General features: G+C 39.3%; 1 protein-coding gene across 1 annotated transcript; it reads right to left on the bottom strand.

The window, feature by feature from the left end:
* Nucleotides 1–575: 575 nt before the first annotated feature.
* Nucleotides 576–18,556, bottom strand: LOC139667689 (splicing factor, suppressor of white-apricot homolog; the record flags this gene model as incomplete). The annotated part of the gene is made up of 5 exons (XM_071547178.1): nucleotides 18,200–18,556; nucleotides 16,444–16,607; nucleotides 11,300–11,431; nucleotides 5,504–5,580; nucleotides 576–603 (listed from the first exon to the last, which is right to left on the bottom strand). Coding segments are annotated over exons 1-5 (601 nt in total), but the record flags the coding sequence as incomplete, so codon positions are not given.
* Nucleotides 18,557–19,328: the final 772 nt, after the last annotated feature.

Genomic DNA, 19,328 nt, shown 5'->3' on the forward strand with positions numbered 1-19,328 from the left:
AAGGCTATGTTATCCTTACAACATTGATTTCATGATTAGTTTCTTCATTTATGAAAAAAGACAAAGTGCTTAGTTTGTGAAAAAGTATTAATTTTTGGAAATTTTTCCATGTAGAAAATAAACTTTAAAGCTCAAGCCAAAACACACAAAAAAAAACCATCAGTGGAATAGAGTGAGTAAGCCTGACTGGTGCACAGAATACTACGCTACAAAGCAGTTTACAAATGATAGATTCTTCATACTAAGGACACACGCTATTTTGTTTCTGAAGCACTCTCATGCCAAGCACTCTCATGTTCAGTGTGATGACATTAACTCAACTGAAAATACACACAGATGGAAATCAGTGGAACAAGAAATGGTCCATTATTCATTCATTATTGTTTCCCCTGTGTGCTTTCAATGATGAATCATTGTCATTACCTAGAGAGTACAGAGAAGAGCCGCAATCTCCAAAATAACACACATTTCTCATCAAGATGAAAACCATGAATAATAGATAATAACCTTTCTAGAGGCTGGCGCTGAACTGGGGGTGTCCAACACTAACAGACTATTATTGTGTTCTAACCCACCAAGGACTTCCTGGGACGCAAGGAGCCTCTACACAGTGATAAAGAATCCAGCCATTAGGAAAAAAGGAGGATGTGCTGCTTTCTTATGGCGTTATGATATACAAAAAGAGCACAACCTCCCCGACACCTATAGTTGGGCAAAAGCTTTGCTGCACCAAAGACCCCAAGCAATACTTAACTAATGTGCAATATTCATAAAGCATGTCAGCCCCCTGAAAGGCTACATTGAATAAAAGGCTTTCCAGCAGCGGAGAGATGAAAAGAACACTATACTTTGAGGCTCAAAAACAAGCCTTTGTTTGTATTCAATATTAATAATCACAAGACATTATCCCCTCTGGTAAAAAAAAAAAGAGGTTGTCATCGAATACTTCACCTTTAATCCCACTTGCACTAAAAATACATTGAGAGGCATGGAAAAGACAGCACTATGAGAATAGCGAACAGGGCAGGACCCTCAGATGTTGCACTACAGTTTAAAGGCCCGAAGAGACATTTGACTAAGGTACTACTCTTGTCCCTCCCAGAAAGCAACAACTAGCAGTTTTAACTCTCTATTCAATCAACAGAAATATATTTAAAAAAAAAAAACAAGACTAAGTCTAACAGCCTGGCAACATTACATTTTGTGAAAGCGTACCTGCCGGGAATCGAACTCTCGTCTCACAATTGAGAGTCTGCAATCTAACTCCCTGCGATACACTTTCACCCACGTGACCAAAAGTGGTGAACAGAGTGACCGACCCACAATGAGATCCATATATAGTAGAATACACTGTATATAATCTCCCTTTAAAACACAAAATGTGTTGTTCTAGTTTTTAGAGCTATTTGTTGGTTATGATCAAGTGTCCCAAGAAAAATGCTGGAACACTTCAAATTACAATTGCATAAACATGAGACCAAAACTGGAACCCTTTTGACACCCAAATTAAAATAACCCACCCCAAGCACTACTGTTGCATGAAATTGTAGCACCATTTCCATTAAGCCCTGTCATTTCTAAATATCTTGTTTTTATTAATTATCTTGTTTTTTATTTAATATTGTTTTATTGTCTGTAGAGTACTTTGTATGTTTTTGAAAAATGCTAAACATTATTATTATTTTTATTATCAACACAAACCATGCAAAGACAAAGCACTTTGTTTTTGTAAATCTGGATTGCATAGTGGGAAAATTAACAACTAGATTAACATGCATGTCAAATAGTGTGGCTTAAAGCCACAGACAGCTAGCATGTCTCTGTCAATATCATCACATTTTGCACATTAAGTCACAGGCCGCATCTCTGTATGCGTTAGGACTGCAACCATGAATGTGCAAGAGCCAGTATCAACAACTTTGTAGTATAATGTGGTTTTGTGTCTTAAACTTTAAACTTGTTTTAGACTCCAGACAAGCCCCATTTTTTCTGCAGACCTTCACCCCAATAGAAACAAAGCTAACATTTCAAACCACCAAATGGTAAGCCATTTCAGCTTGTGTTCATCATCAGCTTGTGTTCATCTAGCTGTCCCTGGGACACCAGTTTAATCTAAGTCTGGTATTGCTTTGCAGCCAAGGATTTGATCGGACTCAAGGCAACAGTAAAGATGTCATCGCCCACAGATAATGCAGTCATGCATTGGGCCAATCAATAACAATTACAAGGAATCAGCAGCACTGCCTGACCCCCTTAATGGTATACTGTATGTAGAATAGATGACTCTGTTAATTACGTAAAACAAATGTGTTGATTAAGTGCTGATTAGGTAAAAAAAAAAATCTACAAGCCTTAGGGGAATTAAAGTTAATTTTCAAATTCCAAAAGGCGGAAAATCCACTATGGCATACACCGATGATCGTAGAAGCAACTTTGTGGATATGGATATGTGGACCAAATTTCATGTCAATCAAAGTCATGAATGAAGCAGAGAAAATGTGCAATGTGTAACTCATGTTTTAATTAATTTATTAAAACAAAAATGCAAAAAAAGTGAAACTAAGAGTGAAAATGAAAACATATAATACTCATTATATGTGCCAAGCAAGAACATGTAATGAACAAACTTCACTTTTCCCATCATTTGTTGACACAGCTTCCATGCTCTCTACCCCCTAATGGCAGAACCAGACAGAAAGCAGCAAGGCCACCTGGCACCGCTGCAAAATTCCTTCCAGAATCCACCTTGTGGGCATATCACATGCGTCTCCACTTGATTTTTGATGGGATCGCATTAAGCAGGCTATAAAACGAAGGGCCTAATTTTTATTATTCTCTGCCATGGCTCAACTGAGGAAAATCATTGCTGTTGCTGCAGCCATTTATCTACGGAGATACCGCTGTGTTCACGCAGCGATCATCAGCTTCTCCTCCATGATGAGAATGTGGAACTAGGAATTAATATTTGGCAATGGGGAGAACTTACACTAATTGGTTACCAGGGTTAAAGTTCACTGATTTCAACTTTTCCCACTGCACCGCCCGCTTGCTCGCTAGCGGTTTGCCACTTCTCATTAAAAATGAATGGAGGGCAGCGTGGCCGCCTAGTGAAACCACTTGCGGTGCAGCTTTACAGTGAAGGTGACATCTGAGCAAACTGGTGACTTGATTTGAACTAACAAACACACAGAGACAAATCCATATTCTTACGGTGTCTGAGCAGGAGACTGTCAAATATATCCACATGGTCCACCATACAGACCAAGTGTTTATTCAGAGACAAGGGAACAAAGCCTTTATGGATCAAGCTATTAAATGTTAGTCTAGTTATTTTAATGATCTTAAACCAATATAATATTGATGTTAGACTCAATTCTCTTTGGCTCTATCTGGCTATTCTTTCAAAATCCAGAGAGCAGAGACTAATATTATATTTACATCCTGTAGCCATGTTGTATATGCGTGCATGAGGGTATTTTGACTGTTTCCATGGCCAGCGCAGTATATGTATGAACAGAAACCATAGAGAGATAAAAGCCTGCATTTCATCTCATGAATAAGAAGCTGGCAGATGAAAGCGGATGGCAGGGTCAGAGAGGGTATCGGTTCTGGACTGGCCTGGTTCTGAGGGAAGATTATCTGATGCAACTATACCAGATAGAACAGCAGGCTGGGAGTGCTGGCCTAAATAGCCAATGGAAGGTTCAATGCATTTTCTTTTTTTTTTTTTTATCCAGCAAGTGGAAATCGTTGCAAAAAAAACTTGCAATATAATTTATTTACATACCATCTATTGACAAATTATTAAAAAAACGTAATGTTCTTATCTCAAAACATGAAATGCAGCACTGAAGAAGAACTGAATTTAAATCCTTCATCTTGTTACATCTAATGGATACAGCTGTTTTGTGCTGATATAATCTGGCACGCAAAAAATTTTCATTTGAAAAGCCTATAATTTTCTAGACCTTTTTTAGACATTGTTAACATATCACTCACTGTTTAACATCTTTAACTACAGGCAATATGTAATATTCTTTAACCACACTTAGAGTGGGTGATAAAATAACAAAAATAATTCTCCAAAGATAAAAAAAAAGCTCACACACACTGTCCTCCAAACATTAAAGCATCCTGTACAAGTGTAGAGGACAGTGTGCGAGAGTTTTTCCTTCTTTTCTTGACTACAGTTTCTCCTACACACCTCTCACCTGCTCCCCAGGTGTGCAGAAGCCTTGATATAAATATAAAAAGTGTTAATAAAATATCAATATAATTTATTTTCTTTTCAGTAGGCTATGGAAGATGAACAAATGAGCGTCCTTAGCAGCAACAGTTCAAGCAACAATTAAAAAAAAAAGAGACATCCCCACAGCCACAACCCTCGTCTTTACAACAGTGATGTAATGGGACTCAAGGGGTCGCCAAAGTCATTCAGTTTCAAAAATTAAAGGAACACACACACTGGACTGCACTGACGGAATACATTTGCCGAACATACCGACGTGGAAAATTAGGCAAGGTTTTCCCTGCACAAAGAACTTCTTAGCGGTTGCTAAAGCATAATTGGTGAGCGCCAATGCCACCGAAAAGGAAAAAAAAAGATCATTTGGTGCTGTGAAATGTGATTTAGAATCGTTTTCAATGAGATTTTCCTATGTTCTATTTTTGGTTGCTAAACAGCACTCCAACCAGCAGGGCGGCAGTCATGTTGTACCCACTCTCACTATGCAGAAGTGACATTCAGCAAGGTGTGCAAGGTACTGGTTCAAAAAGCAGAAATGTTACAATACCTGTGCTAAAACAATACTTTTAAAATGGTACCAGTGCCTAAACAGTACCTGAAATGATACCTTCTTTAAAATATAGCGCAAACGATAACATTAAAGAACAACGTTTTTATTGCAAAGGCAAAGAATTTGAACAATATATTAACTCTTAACTGTTTAAATTATATTTATAAATAATATAATAAAATAATAATAGAAAACACTATTAACAAATTTATATAATAAATAAAACCTAAGCCAACTACAATAAATAACAGTTACAGAAATACCAAGTACAAACTTGTAAACTTCAACTCAAACTCTTCTCCTGACTTTTGCAGAAATATAACCATGTCTGCTTTCTCTGGCAAAATACGACACCTCTCCTGACATCAACATCAACATTTGCTATTTATTGTGACATTCTAATTATTCCACGTGAGTAGAAGGTTAGTCTGCACCGACCATCAGGCCTGAAGCTTGTTCAGTTTGCATTACTCAATGTATAATGAGATTGTGCATTTTTTGTTTTTGTATTTTGATCAGTTGTCATTTTCTGCCAAAAAAAATTCTCAACGACAATGGTTTTGTTTGAAATTACAATGAAATGTGGTCAATAGTTCATAAAAGAAAATCAAAGAATATCATACATAGACACATACACATAAACTGTGGAACTGAACATTTTGATGTGGCTGTATATGAGCAGGAAGCAGTAGGATATCAACACTCACCAGCTCCACATCGGGAGGGATGGCCAGCCCCGGGGGGGCTACGAACGGTTCCTCGCTATCCTCTGGCTCTACTTCTTCTGTGCATTTGGAGACAAATTCAGACAAATGAAAGTGTGGAATTAATTCTCATAAGTCATAAAAAAAACACTGTCTGGATGAGACAACAGTGGAAAGGAATCAGATGGCTAGCAAAATTCAAAGATTCATTTGAGCTCCTCATCCTTTCCAAGGACTGGGAGATCATGTCACATTTGTTTACAACAGCACCACATGCCTTCCACCATTCCATCCACAAAACACACCAGAACACAGTAAAATACTTCCACCCTTCCTCGATCATCTACCTCTCTCTGCATAAGATAATCATGGTACAGGCCATTGGAAACTAGATTAACATTATATTCAGTGTGTTTCACTGTAGGGAGGCTGCACAGTGATGCCCATTAATCTAAGACATAGCAGCTATCTGGGCAGCTATGGAACAAAGCCTATATGCCTTTTCCATTTTGTTACACCCAATGGTTGTTGCACCTAATGGATGCAGCTGTTTGTGTTGATTAAATTTGGCACCCGCAGGTTGCCTTAGCAAAGCTAGCTATGGATGGCTGGATGCTTTGCTTTTAAATGCAAGTGCATTGTTGTTGTTGACTTATGGTATAACTTACTCTCGCACAATTTGCATTTCACTTCGTTGTCATTCAAAGATACTCATTGATATGGTCTGGGGTGGCCAATTTAATACCCATATTGCTGAGATTATAAAACTAACCCCATTCAGAAGCAAACTCACTCATTTTACATAAAATACTCAGCGTGCCCAGACTGCAGGGACTCCCATCTACTGTCAACAACCCAGATTAAAGCAACAACCGCTGCCTAACCATCAAATGGCTAACACAGTAGCCCGGATTGCTGAATATTAAACACATCACTCAGTCACAGCTCTGTACCACAACCGAGATCGCATTATTCATGCCATATGTGCATGACAAGCCAACTACCTCTAGCCGTTTGGTCAAAATCTTCATCAAATGTTGATTCAGTGAAATTATGCATTTGACTGAACAGCTATGGGTTGTTCATTCACCATCCGCAAAATATGTGAATAATCAATAAGTTATTGAGTTTTTATTGTAAAATCATTACTATATTATAAATATCGGGTGTGTCATATTGGATACACCCATCCACCTTAAGTCTTCTATTAAAAAATGCTATTTCACATAGTGAAATTACATAGGCTACATTTGACTGAACAGCTGACTTGGTCGCTTGTCTTGCACATATTCATAAAGTATGAGAGGTTCTATAGGGTCAATGGAAAAGTTAAGATTACAACTGATATGTGTCAGTCTAGACAGAGTTGCAGGTGTATACAGTATGTCTCATGTCTGAATATATAGGGGCTATTCTTTTTTCCACACTGTCTCACTGTATTAGCACAGGTGACGTTCTCAGTTTTGTACAAGTTCTTTAAGTGTTTCCCTTCTAGAGGTAGTAGTGGTCTGAATGCATATCAGGTTTTAGGTTATGGGCTACAGTAGGGCTATGTCAAATCTATCTGTCCCAATGGGTATCTATGTTAGACTGAGCTGTTGTTGGGTCTTGCTTTAATTAATATTAAGGCCTGGCTACAGGAATCGATCCCAGCGTCCCAGTGGTTTGTCAGCCTTCCATTGGGTCATTGGTCTTCAATGCAATTATTGAAAAGTTTCACACCACCTCCCAAGCCCTCCCTTGCTTTCTCGTCTGTTACTTAAAGTGACATTTCTGCCCACACAGTCTGCATAAACTTTTACAAATTGAATCAGCTGTAACATTCGCATTCTTTGACATTTTCTCTCTTGACATCAGCTGAGTGGCTGCTGGGGTAATCATTGTACATTTTGCAGACAACGGGGGCTTAAATCACTGAGTGACAGAATGAATCAGAAAGAAAATGCTTCAATCGCAACAACACCTGCCTCCTCAATAGTGATGTTAGCACTGTAAGCAACATCAAAGAAAGTCCCCAGACTCGGGTCAGAGTGGTTAGGACCAGGCAATGGCTTAGTTAGCCAGCCAGTTAATTAGCTGCTTTATAACTGTTGTATGCTTTATAACAACCAAATAAACAAACTGACATTTGCATTGCACAACAGTAATCTATGATGGCAGTAATCTCAGTATGTTTTCAATAATATTACAATAATTTTCCACCTTGGTGTTTTCTTTTAATTGTTTTCCACCTAATCAGAGTGCCTCAGACATTTTTACAAGACTGTCATCCACATTAAGCCTCTCTCTTAAACATCTTTAGAGGGACCTTGCTATTTTTTGTTTGTATTATTTAATGCCCATTCCCGAAAACCACCTGATCATATGCGTTTGCCCATTGGAGATACAGAAGAACCCACGCAGCGCTCTTTCTCTCGTCATGTTAGAAATTTTACTGGCATGTGCCACTTGGCAGGTGTTTTCGTACTGTGGACATAGCTCTACCATCTGCCCAGGGAGAGGCATCTAGTCTGCCTACGTATCTGGGCACAGGGTGGGACTAAATGAGGCCAGCAATCTCCACATCTAATATTTGAAGCTGCAGGTACACGGTTAATTCTTTTTCTGACAACGTGCACACTAAAGGCAGACTGGCAAGGTGTCTGGCTGCCTGGGGAAAGAATACCTTGGCTGGGCCGGCAGAGGACAGACGCAGGACAGAGACTTGTGGTCCTGGCTGTGACAGTGACTAGTCTGATATATGGGCCCGATTTGTGGCTTTGTCAACACCCCAAACTGAACCGTACGTTCTCTCTGATAAATGACTGGCCAATTTAGTGCAAGGTCAGTCCTACAGAGCAAGAGAGAAGCCTGGCAAGAGCTATCATAATTAAGAAGCCATTCAATGCTCAAAGTGTACATATATCAAGACGTCTGACCATCATGACTAGACATTCACAGTTAGCCTCAAAATAAATATACTCCGCTTACTTCTTGAGAGCTAATATTTCTAAAAGTACTACAGTCTCCTTAAGTTCTGAAAAGAACACTGCAAGCAAGGACAGGTGCTGTGATAACAATCAAACAAAGGTTATTAGTTGGTTTTGTGTTTGGCTACCATTTTGTGTGTGTGTGTGAGTGTGTGAGTGTGTGTGAGTGTGTGTGTGTGTGTGTGTGTGTGTGTGTGTGTGTAAACATAAAGTGCTCAGTGGTGGGTGGATGACAACCACACTCAATGGTGTACTTCACAGCAAGTCAACCCTCTTAACACTAATGGTGAAAAGTTTCCTATTCTACAATTGAAGGGTTTAAAAATTACAAATAGTGTTGTCATGGTAACAAAAAATTTGAAACTACTGTGATATTGTTGCGAAAGATTGAATTCAATATTTCATTTTATAAACGTTCAATACTTTCACTATGTGTTCTGCAGGCTGAAATTTCATTTCAACGTCACTTCCAGATGGCATATACCTGCAAATGGCATGTGGATTGGAATGGTTAAAAGAAGAAGAAATGGAAGAAGGAATGGAATAGACAGAGTTTGCTCTTGACAGTGGACTGCAGTAGTCAGCACAAAATTCTGTCAAATAGCTGAAAACCTGGATACAGCGTCAAACAGTCCACCACGTTTTGAAGTGGAACCACTTTAACTGGTTGACAAAACTGGTGCCACGGGCGAAACATGGAACTATTTCGTTTACAGAGCTGTCAAAGACCCAAGCGACATATCAAAAACCCCAGTGGTGAAGTTGCTACAAAGCTGCCCAAGTCAAGTGTGGTAACACGAGTGAATAATCAAAGCATCTCAGTGACTGACATGCGTAAACTTGGCCCTCCATGGCACACGGTTGAATACCCCTGCATTAAACCCTTGTTGGAATATGCTCTGACTTGCCTCCAACCCACAGTCAACACACAGTCAACCCACAGTCAACAAAAACTCTCGCAGGATTTCTCTGAAGTGGGTCCTTAGCCTGGTTTGTCTTAAAGAAGTCTGTTCAAACTGTTTTGACCAGTAGCTATCAATATCCATGTTTATACCACCATATATTCCACAGAAATACAAAATAGCAATGAATGCTTTCAGTTCATCTACAGACATATACCACGTTTCATGTCCAGAAACTGTGTGTATTTCATCACTCTATTGCTCTAAAGGAATGTGAGTAATCAGATGTGTGAAATTAGTTTCCATGGAGTTGAGTGTGTTTGGCAAGTGTAGCATGCAAATGTATTGAATGGGGTGGTGAGGATGGGACTGTGTGGAGTGTGTACAGGTAGAGACTAAACTAGCAGAGTTAGCAGTGTAGATGCTAAGGTAGTATTACTAAACACAAAGCAGTAGGTACCAGTTGGGAAACGGGTTTGAGTTTGTTGTGAGTAAAGAGGGGTTTGGTTCCAGGGCACTGGAATCCATTTTTGAGCCTTTGTGAGGTTTTGTGGGTCATAGTAGGATCATAGTAAATAAAATTTACGGGAAAAAGGGTAATATTTGTACAGTGAAAATCTAATTTTGTTACACCCCTACTCCTTGTATCATTTTTGTTACTTAGAAGCAGGCATACTAATTCTGTAACATCAAAGCCAAAGCTGGCTGCACACTAATGCTGTGTTCTGCTAATTGACTTGTTTTATGCTGTTCTAGTTGGAAGTCACAAATTATGCACCATACTTCTCAAAAATCCTTTATTTTTTTTTAAAGATATTTTTTGCCCATTTTATTTTACAGTACACAGTGGAGAGATACAGGAAAGATGGGAATGAGAGAGTTATGAAATGGTTATGAGAGTTATGAAGAGGTCCTAGGCTGGACTTTGAACACAGGCCATGGGGGATAGACAGTATGTGCCTTAGCCAACTCAACCACCCATCAGAAATCTATTCTTATAAGACATGATTGCACAGTTTTGTTTAAGTCCTAGATATATTTACTTTGTTATTTGTTATCATTGCAGAGTTGAATATAAAGTTATTTAAGTTATTGATGTTGATGTTATGGTCCTCTCCATGGTGCTGTTGGTTAAAGTACAGTGGCTGTGGTATCATAGTAGTATAGACTTTTTAGATATTAAACTTAGTATTGGTAGTGAAGTCGAAATTCTGGTGTCATAACACTATTTACAACGGGGAGTCTGCCGTGCTAAAGAATTAATCACAGCATTCTCACTGAAGCTGACATACAAGTCTCTCCACCAGTGAGTGTCTGACATTAGCAAACGCATGAAAAGATCATCCACTACATCTCTCCTCTAAAAGGCAGGTCAGAGATACTTTAATCTCAGTTATAGGAGCTGGGAGGCATACAGTGCTGATCAATATTACAGGGAACCCTTGACATTTTGCTCACTATTTCCTCAGAAATAAAGTAAAATAAAAATGTTCTCCACAGCTTTGATAATCTATTCTTTGATTTGACTCAATGTGATTAAAATGGAAGAATAACATGTAAAATAAAAAAATAAAGAAGGGCGATTATTGATATCCGTGACGTCAATTACACTAGTGCATTTTGTTAAAAGTGTCAAGAAATCTCTCACAGTGCTGGGAAAATTCATCTTTGCAGATTACTTTCCTGGTTTTGACATGCTCGGCTCACCTAAAGAGTGTGTGTCTGTGTTACTGAGTACGTGTGATTGACTGCCCGACTCCATGAGTATTTGTGAATGTGTGTGACTGATTGATAGACTAACGTCCGTCTGTCTGATTCTGTAGGTGTGAGAGTGTGACTGACTGCTGACTCCGTATGTTTGTTTATGAGAGTGACTGACTGTGTGCCTCCCTAGGTGAGTTTTAGAGGGTGTTGGTGTGTGTTCTCACCAGCCTCCTTGTTAGCATCCTCCTCCTCAGTCGGTTGGGACGGGTCATAGTAGTCCGCACTGTATCTGAAGGCTACTGCGTTGTAGGTGCCTTCATCAGCCAGGGCCTCACTCAGACGCTTGTACTCCTCCTCTGTAGGGGGACAAAAATACATGTATTGAACTTTATTGAAAGGATAAACCCCTTGAGATGAATCATCTCGTTTTCAAGCAGGTCCTCGAAACACAAATACATTAACAATACAACAAAGCGAAAATTGCAACTACACATAAACACATACAAATACAAAGGCTCCCTCACCCTCTCCAACCCCCAACCCTCCCTCACCCCACACCACCTGCACAAGGATGCATACTATATCAACAGATAACAGATAATGGGCTAGATGACAATAAGGAAAATAAAATAAGAACAAGAACCTATTATACACAATATATAACAACTGTGATAAGGTGATTAAATTACATAAACAGCAGAAGTATACAAGAATAAATGCATACTTACATCTCCAAAAATACATGTGTATTTTCATGCATAAGCACATAAAAAAGACATATGAATGCCTGCACAAACGTGTACAAATGCAACGGTAGCACAATTGAAAACAAGAACAGGTTGTTTTAAGAGGAGCAACTAGTGACGTCCTAAAGAAGCGAAAATAAGTAATGGATTAGAGAGAATTAGGCATGTTATTCCAATCAGATGGGGCTTTAAATTTAAAGGCCAAACACCCAATTTCTTTAGAAATTTGGGGGACATAAAAAGAGGATATTGAGCATGTCTCAGTGTGTATGAGGATCTACTGTATATGGAACTAATTATTGTCTTAAATAAAAAAGGATAATTACAATAAATACATTTAAAAATAAATTGCAACCAGTGAAAATGCCTTCTGGAATTTAGTGGTAACCAATTTAGTGATTCATACATAAAGCAATGATGGTTTGATAAGGACACCTCAAAACAAATCTGCACAAACTATTATAAACTACATTTAGAGGAGGCAGATGTGTTTCAGAGGTATTTTGATAAACAATATCTGCATAATCAAGTCTAGGTAATACTGAGAAACAATTATTTTTTCTTAGCTGAAAAGTGAAACAATTTATTGAGTTATATAGTGTACTCAGACTGCAATTATTTTTTTGGTAACAAAATCAATATGGGGCCTAAAGGAAAGTTCAGAATCAATCCAGAGACCCAAATATTGAAAGGCATCAACTTTCTCAAGTGGTGGCCCATCATAGAAAATAATATACAGATCATTGCATGTATAAGTAAGATTATATCTAGTACCAAACAACATACTACAGACCTTTTTGTTCAATAAAAGTTTGTTATTGAGAAACCATTTTTTTACAGCATCAGAATCAGATTGCAGTGAACTTTGAATTTGTGGTATATCGGAATTAGATGTAGAAATACCAGTGTCATCAGCATATAAATGGATATGACAGTCTGAACAAATTGGCGGAAGATCATTATCAAAAAAAAAAAAAGAGTGGCTCCAAAGTAGATGAGTAGAGTTATGGAGATATGTATTAAACCAAAGTAAAGCATGTTGAGATACATCAATGGAATAGAGCTTATTAAGGAGGAGGTAGTGATCAACCATATCAAATGCCTTGGTAAGATCAATTAAGATTGCACCAGTGAACTGACCCTTATCAAAGGACATAGACACATCACTGGTACATTTGAGGAGAGCAGTAGCAGTGGAGAAATTTGGTCTGAAGCTAGATTGGGATCGAGATAAAATGTTGAAATCATTAATGTACCGAGATAACAGATAAAAAATTTGCTTCTCAAAAGTTTTAGAAACAGTATTAATAGTAGGCTATTAGTACTAATAATTGAAACTGGTCTATAGTTATTATACACCCTTATATTGTTGATCATTCTATTTAGTTCAGTAGAATTACACAAATTCACCATTAGTTTCACATTCGGTGTAGCCCTGTTTAACTTACTATAATAACAGCCAAATATGAAATGTGCTTACTTTCTCTAATAATATTAATAATATAGTTATTGTTACAATTAAGAACCCAGAGTGTATGAGAATATGAATGGCTCTATTCCAGATTATGGCAGGTCACAGTACAAGTGAACAACAGACAGGACAGATAGAAGACATACTGGTTACTTTACCCCAGATACCACCCTTTTTCTATTGAAATTCATGACAAACTATATCTTTATTAAAGGAAGGACAAAATTCCCACTAACATTATCAATATTTCTAATGTTTCCTTCCTGTCCCTTCAGTGGACAGATGGGTAATAGCCTGAGTGAATGGGGTCAGGCCTCCAAATTCAAGGGCAAACCAGCCTGGGGGATGAACCGAGTGTGTGTGTGTGTGTGTGTGTGTAGAAGTAGTAGCAGTGTGAGTGTAACACAAATCATCGGCCAACTCATTCTGTCCTGTCAGTTTGGCCATAAGACACCATATTTTACCTAAAACTGTGGCTTATTAATTCAATTACAGTCATTAACTCTGTCTTTCAGAAGGGTGCTTTGTCATCAAAACAGCCTGTTTCATTATAATGTACAATGACTGGGAAGCAAGTATCCTAGATGAAAGTCTACAGTGATTTCCATAGAAATAGAATCTCTCATGCTCATAGTCAGTGTGATATTTTTTGAATGAATGCAAAGCTCAAAGTGGCTTACAAGACAATGTTACTTTGTTGAAGATTCCTTCTGAAACAGACCGTCTAGTCTGATTGTATTAAAAAGCCGGGACATGAGCGCTGTAACAACAATGGTTGGTGTTTGTTCATTAGCATAGATAGCACAGATTTATATTAGCCTAAGTATTAGTCTACATAAGAAGTGTCAGATGAGAAGAGAACAGAGGTCTGTGATTAAACAATATCAACACTTCCAGTGGACAATACATTATCAGCCATTCAACCACTGACTGTCAGAGAAGAGAATGAATCTTTTAATACCAATCCAGCGAGACTGTACACTAACAACATAATAATATGATAATATCCACCCCATAAAGCTACTCACAGCCTTGCTTATCCACTCACTGATACATTCAATGGATATGTCGGGCTTTATAATCTTCTATCTCTGCATTTGCCACATGAAGTGGACTGACACTATGAGCCTAATTAACATAAAATAGTCAACTTTAAGTCCATTTGTCTTTGTCTTGTTAATGGCACACTAGACAAAACTGTAATATGTATAATCTATGCAGGAATCCTACACGTTTTCCATTTCAAAATTATCTGCCTAAACTAGGCCATATTACTCTGTACCTGAAGGTTTGATGTACACCGTATTCATGTCCCTCTTTCCTGCATATTTTTAGTACATGTGGGGTGATTTGGGTTCTGAGACCAAGGTCCCCAGGGCCCTTTTCAGCATCATTTTCAGTTGGTGTTGCAGTTCTAAAATGGCTTTTATCTGGATATGTATATGATTATATATAGACAACTGCACTGTAATTGCAATAGTAATTTTTTGGCTGAGGAATACACCCAGATAAAGAATTTCACTTTTACATTTACATTTTACATTTCTCTAGCTGTAAGGCCAATTTCCCAGCTGTGGCGGGCAACTGCAGCTAAATGAATGTGCAATTCAGCAAGTATTCAACCCCCTTGTTTTTTTTCTCATTTTGTAGCTCGGTCACTCAAGAACTTTCACATGCTTGCTCTGAAGCCATTCAAGTGTTGATGGACTTGATGCTTAGGGTCATTGTCCTGTTTGGAACATAAATCGTCACCCCAATCCAAGGCAGTCTGAAGCAGGTTCTCCTCAAGTTTTTGGCTCCATTCATTGTTCCCTCTGCCCTTACAAGTCTCCCAGCCCCTGGCACTGAAAAGCACCCCCACTGCATGATGCTGCCACCACCATGCTTCACGTAGGGGCGGTGTTATATGGGTGATGATTAGAGGAACTCTGTCAGAGTGGTCATTGCGTTCTTGGTCACTTTCCTAACCAAGGTCCTTCTTCCCCACTTGCTTGGGGAAGAAGTCTGTTTGGTCGGACAATGAGCTCTGGGAAGAGTCGTTCCATATTTTTTCCATTTCCTAATGATGAAGCCTACTGTGCTCCTGTGAACTCCCAACACTTTATAAATTGTTTCATACCCTTCCTCAGATCTATACCTCTTCACAATTCTGTCTCTGAATTCTATGGATAATCATGTCAGTCCTTGGCCGTCATGATAAAGTTTCTGTTCTGACATGCATTGTCATCTGTGAGACCTAATATTGAAATACTGTATGTGTTTCATTCTAAAGCATGTCCAATCAATTGAACTGGTACAAGGGGGACCCCAATCAAGTTTTAGAGACAACTCAAGGACACTGAAAGGAATTTGGATGCACCGTAACTCAATTTGGACAGTCATTGCAAAGGGGTATGTGTAGGGACCCAGCTGTGGATGGACTCAATAAAATTTTTAACACTGTTTTCAAATGGTAAATAAGGCGCATAAAATGAGCAATACCCCTCAGGACTGTAATAAAAGTAATATGAATGGAAGGCCAAGAATCTTAAGCTACCATGTATACTGTATATAGGCTATCTACTGTATATGATGTGCTGATGATATCTGTATGATGTGAGCGGGGGGCACAGCAGCTGGGTTAGGATGCTCTGCATGACCCACTAAAGGCAAATTGTAATTGCGAGTCAAGCCACAACAGACAAATCATAGGCATACAATTGGAATAGAAGGAGCTGGGTGTTAAATTGGCCACAATGACAAAGCCAGGTCGGCCGCGCTGAGGCTCCACCTAAGCAATTTTTGAGCCAGGACAAACCTTATAGCTATGCCTGTACTAAAAATCATAAAAATATCAATAGCAAAACAAGATTTGCTTGTGTTTTTGTCTCTATTTACATGCTCCGTGAGGATTACATTTGGAAAGGATAGATGTGTTAGTGACAAAACAAATTTCATGGTTAACATTGTGATAAGCCTCTATATTTCAGCTTGGTCAAGGCCAGGTTTCTCAATAACAAAATCTTGTATTTTGTCACAGTGACTTGCAGTGAACTAAAGACAAACTTAGTGCTCTAGACTCCTTTTGAAAAACCTAGCAGCCAAATCACTAGCCAAGTACATGACAAACAAACACAGCTGAGCTGAATGTCAGAGCCAGCAGCCTGCCCACCTTGTCTGGCCTCCTCTTCCAGCAGGTCAGTGTGCATGGCCAGGTACCTCTCTTCATCACACAGCGCCTCAATCCTGGCCTCTTCCTCCGACAGCTGGTAGGACGTGTTCCATGACCCGCTATCATACTCTGAAAGGTCATGTAAGTGACCACGGCCATCGTATCTGTTGGACGAAGAGAAAGGTTAGAGAGAAGGAAGCCAACAGAGCGTTTTATACACAACATGGACCTACTTACCACACGAGGGAGGAGGGCTTAAACCCAAAATTTAAAACATCAAAAATGTGCTACCTCTGTCACAAGTCTGTCATGAGGGAGTGTACTTGTAAAATACTGGAGCTTGAGAAATTTTCTCAAAATACTGACAACATAACAACACCCTAAAAAAACTCCCTAGGCTTAATCCTCAACAGTGCTATTAAGTTACCTTGCAAGCTCACAGCTGCTACTTCATTTCTGGACAATTCTTACAAACCAAGAACCCTACATCAACAGAAAAAGAAAAGAAAAACAAACAAAACAGCTCGCCTCTTACCTTACAGGGTTCAATTTCCCCCTGTAACACTCATCATTACTTCTACATCTGCAAAGAGAGTTACATTCACACAAACCCGAGCACATAAATACCTATCCGTAAGAACCCAAATGGACGACATTTTCCTGCGTTCGTTCCTCTACGCCACCTCTCAGTTGCAGTTTCTTCATGGAGACAAAGAAATGGGGTGCTGGGGTTGGCATTCGGGGTTTTGGCAGGACCCCTTAGCCTACCTTGCTGGGGAAAGAACTGGGTTATGTGATAAAGACATACATACATAGGGCGTACAAATGAAACACGACTTGGGTCAATGCAGATCAAGGTGATTCAGTACAATGAACATGAAGGAACTAGTGCGTCAAGACAGCCACATCCTTCACAGTTCAAGTAAGTGTGTTTCCAAAGAGGTTTTGTCCATACTGGATAAGTGCCAACAAGACATTGCTCCAATACCTGCAGCAACATTTTGTTTGAAGGCTGAAAGCATTTTGGAAATAACTGACCTTTTGCTTAAAGTAGAACCTCCCAGTTTGACATATGAAGAGTGAATCACCCTATCTGCAGTAACTTTAGGTTTGGTTAGAATTTGCTCTGGCCCTGGGGACATCAACAAAGCAAAATAAAATCCCAGGAAATTTGCTTTGGGTAAACAAAGGCCTACAGGCGAAAGCCAATTTGAAAAGGACAAATAGGTCTCCAGGGGTGTAAAAGAGTGAATCAGCTTATGCATTACACAATATTTTGTATTGCCACATAATTCTGTTATAAAGTAAGCCTGGGGTAAAAGTTTCCAGAGGAAATTCTTCCAACATGCCAAGACGCAAAGCCCACTCCAAAGCTAACCTTGGGTGTCTTGAAGGTTATGAAAGCTAAACAGCTTCATACCTGTCACTCTGGTCTGGTGTATAATGGCCTTTAATCGAGTTAGGTTAACTGCTTCAATGATAGAGTGATAGAGATGGCATTCAAAGCATCATAGCTGATGTTGGCAGGGACTGACTGGGATTAGCATCTTGGCATGGTATTCTAGAGATTTCAGATACCCTTTATTTGTCGTTCAGGACGTCCAAAGACAAGATAGCAGGCAAGAAATAAACTATTCGTCGTGTGCTGCAGTTAGAATTTTCAAGTTTCTGCAAAACAAACTCCGAGTGGTTCCTTCAAACAGGCAATAGGACAGATGGTTAGGATAACGATTCCGTCTAAGTTTTTTCAACCGACCTATCAATCATGATGTTCTTGTCCCCCATCCATGGGATAAGATGCTTGCCATGTTCGTGGAAAAGAGCCCTTTCGTCGTCTCGGAACAGCTTGCAGGCATAGCCGAACACCAAGAGGTCGGCATATTTATCGCTGTCACTCACATCCTTCTTCACCGGTTTGTTGTTGTGGTCCCTCTTTCCCGCTCCGCGACGATACATTTCCCAGTTATTCGAGAAAACAATTTGGCTTGCTCGACAAATTAGTATCGTTAGTATAGTGTTTTTTTTTCTACGAGGCTAATAGCTCTCGGGTGGTCCAAATAGGACAATAATCCGTTATGTTATCCCCTAAAACAAAAATTCTACGTCCCATCGGTAGCCATGTTGGGAAAGCAAGTAAATGTAGTTTTTACTCGATCCGCACTTACGCCAAATCATTATGTGCTGTTGAAATAATTTCCAAGCGTTTCTTCGCCACAAGTATCATTACGTATTAATTCAATTATTCCAACATTATTTTCTAAAGTGTGAATGTTAGTATTTGATTCGTATTTTGACCAATATAGGCGTTTTCAGATATGTCGAAAGTGCTGCTCAAAACACCTCTCATTCGAGATCTTGTCACCGCCGATCTCGACTGATTTCATGTAGGCCTATCCTGCAAGACAGAAGCTCTCATCAGGGACGACTTAAAATGATTGCAAGAGTAGCATATTAAGCTTAAATTTGTAGATCATTAGCATGACAAGCATCAATACTAAGGGGTGAAGGAATGAACGGCAGGTTAACAAAGTATTCATGTGGCCCTAATGTATGACAGAAAAGTGTTTTTTAGTTCGAGACAGGATCATATTATAGCAAGTATGGTGGAGTGATTGAAATGGGCGAGGGGGAAGTATTTCGTGAAAAAAGAGTTAGCTATCAAATCACAGGGTGCTGAAATGATCTTCCTGAAATGGGAAGATCATTTCAGCACTAGAGAGCCGAGGCTGGGTGGAGAATGAGTGGGACGGTGCAGGGAGGGGAGAGCTAAGCAGCCGGATGCAGTGGACTACTACCTTTTCCCACAACTGCACAGCAGCAATAGTGGAAAAAGGTAATGGGACCAAGAGGGCAGGTAGACCTACTGGCAGACGTTTTAGGACCTC

Source organism: Centroberyx affinis, unplaced genomic scaffold, assembly GCF_046629955.1.
Source record: "Centroberyx affinis isolate AG114_WGS23_722 - 3 ecotype Tasmania unplaced genomic scaffold, CSIRO-AGI_Caff_v1 ptg005703l_1, whole genome shotgun sequence".
Classification (NCBI taxonomy): Eukaryota; Metazoa; Chordata; class Actinopteri; order Beryciformes; family Berycidae; genus Centroberyx; species Centroberyx affinis.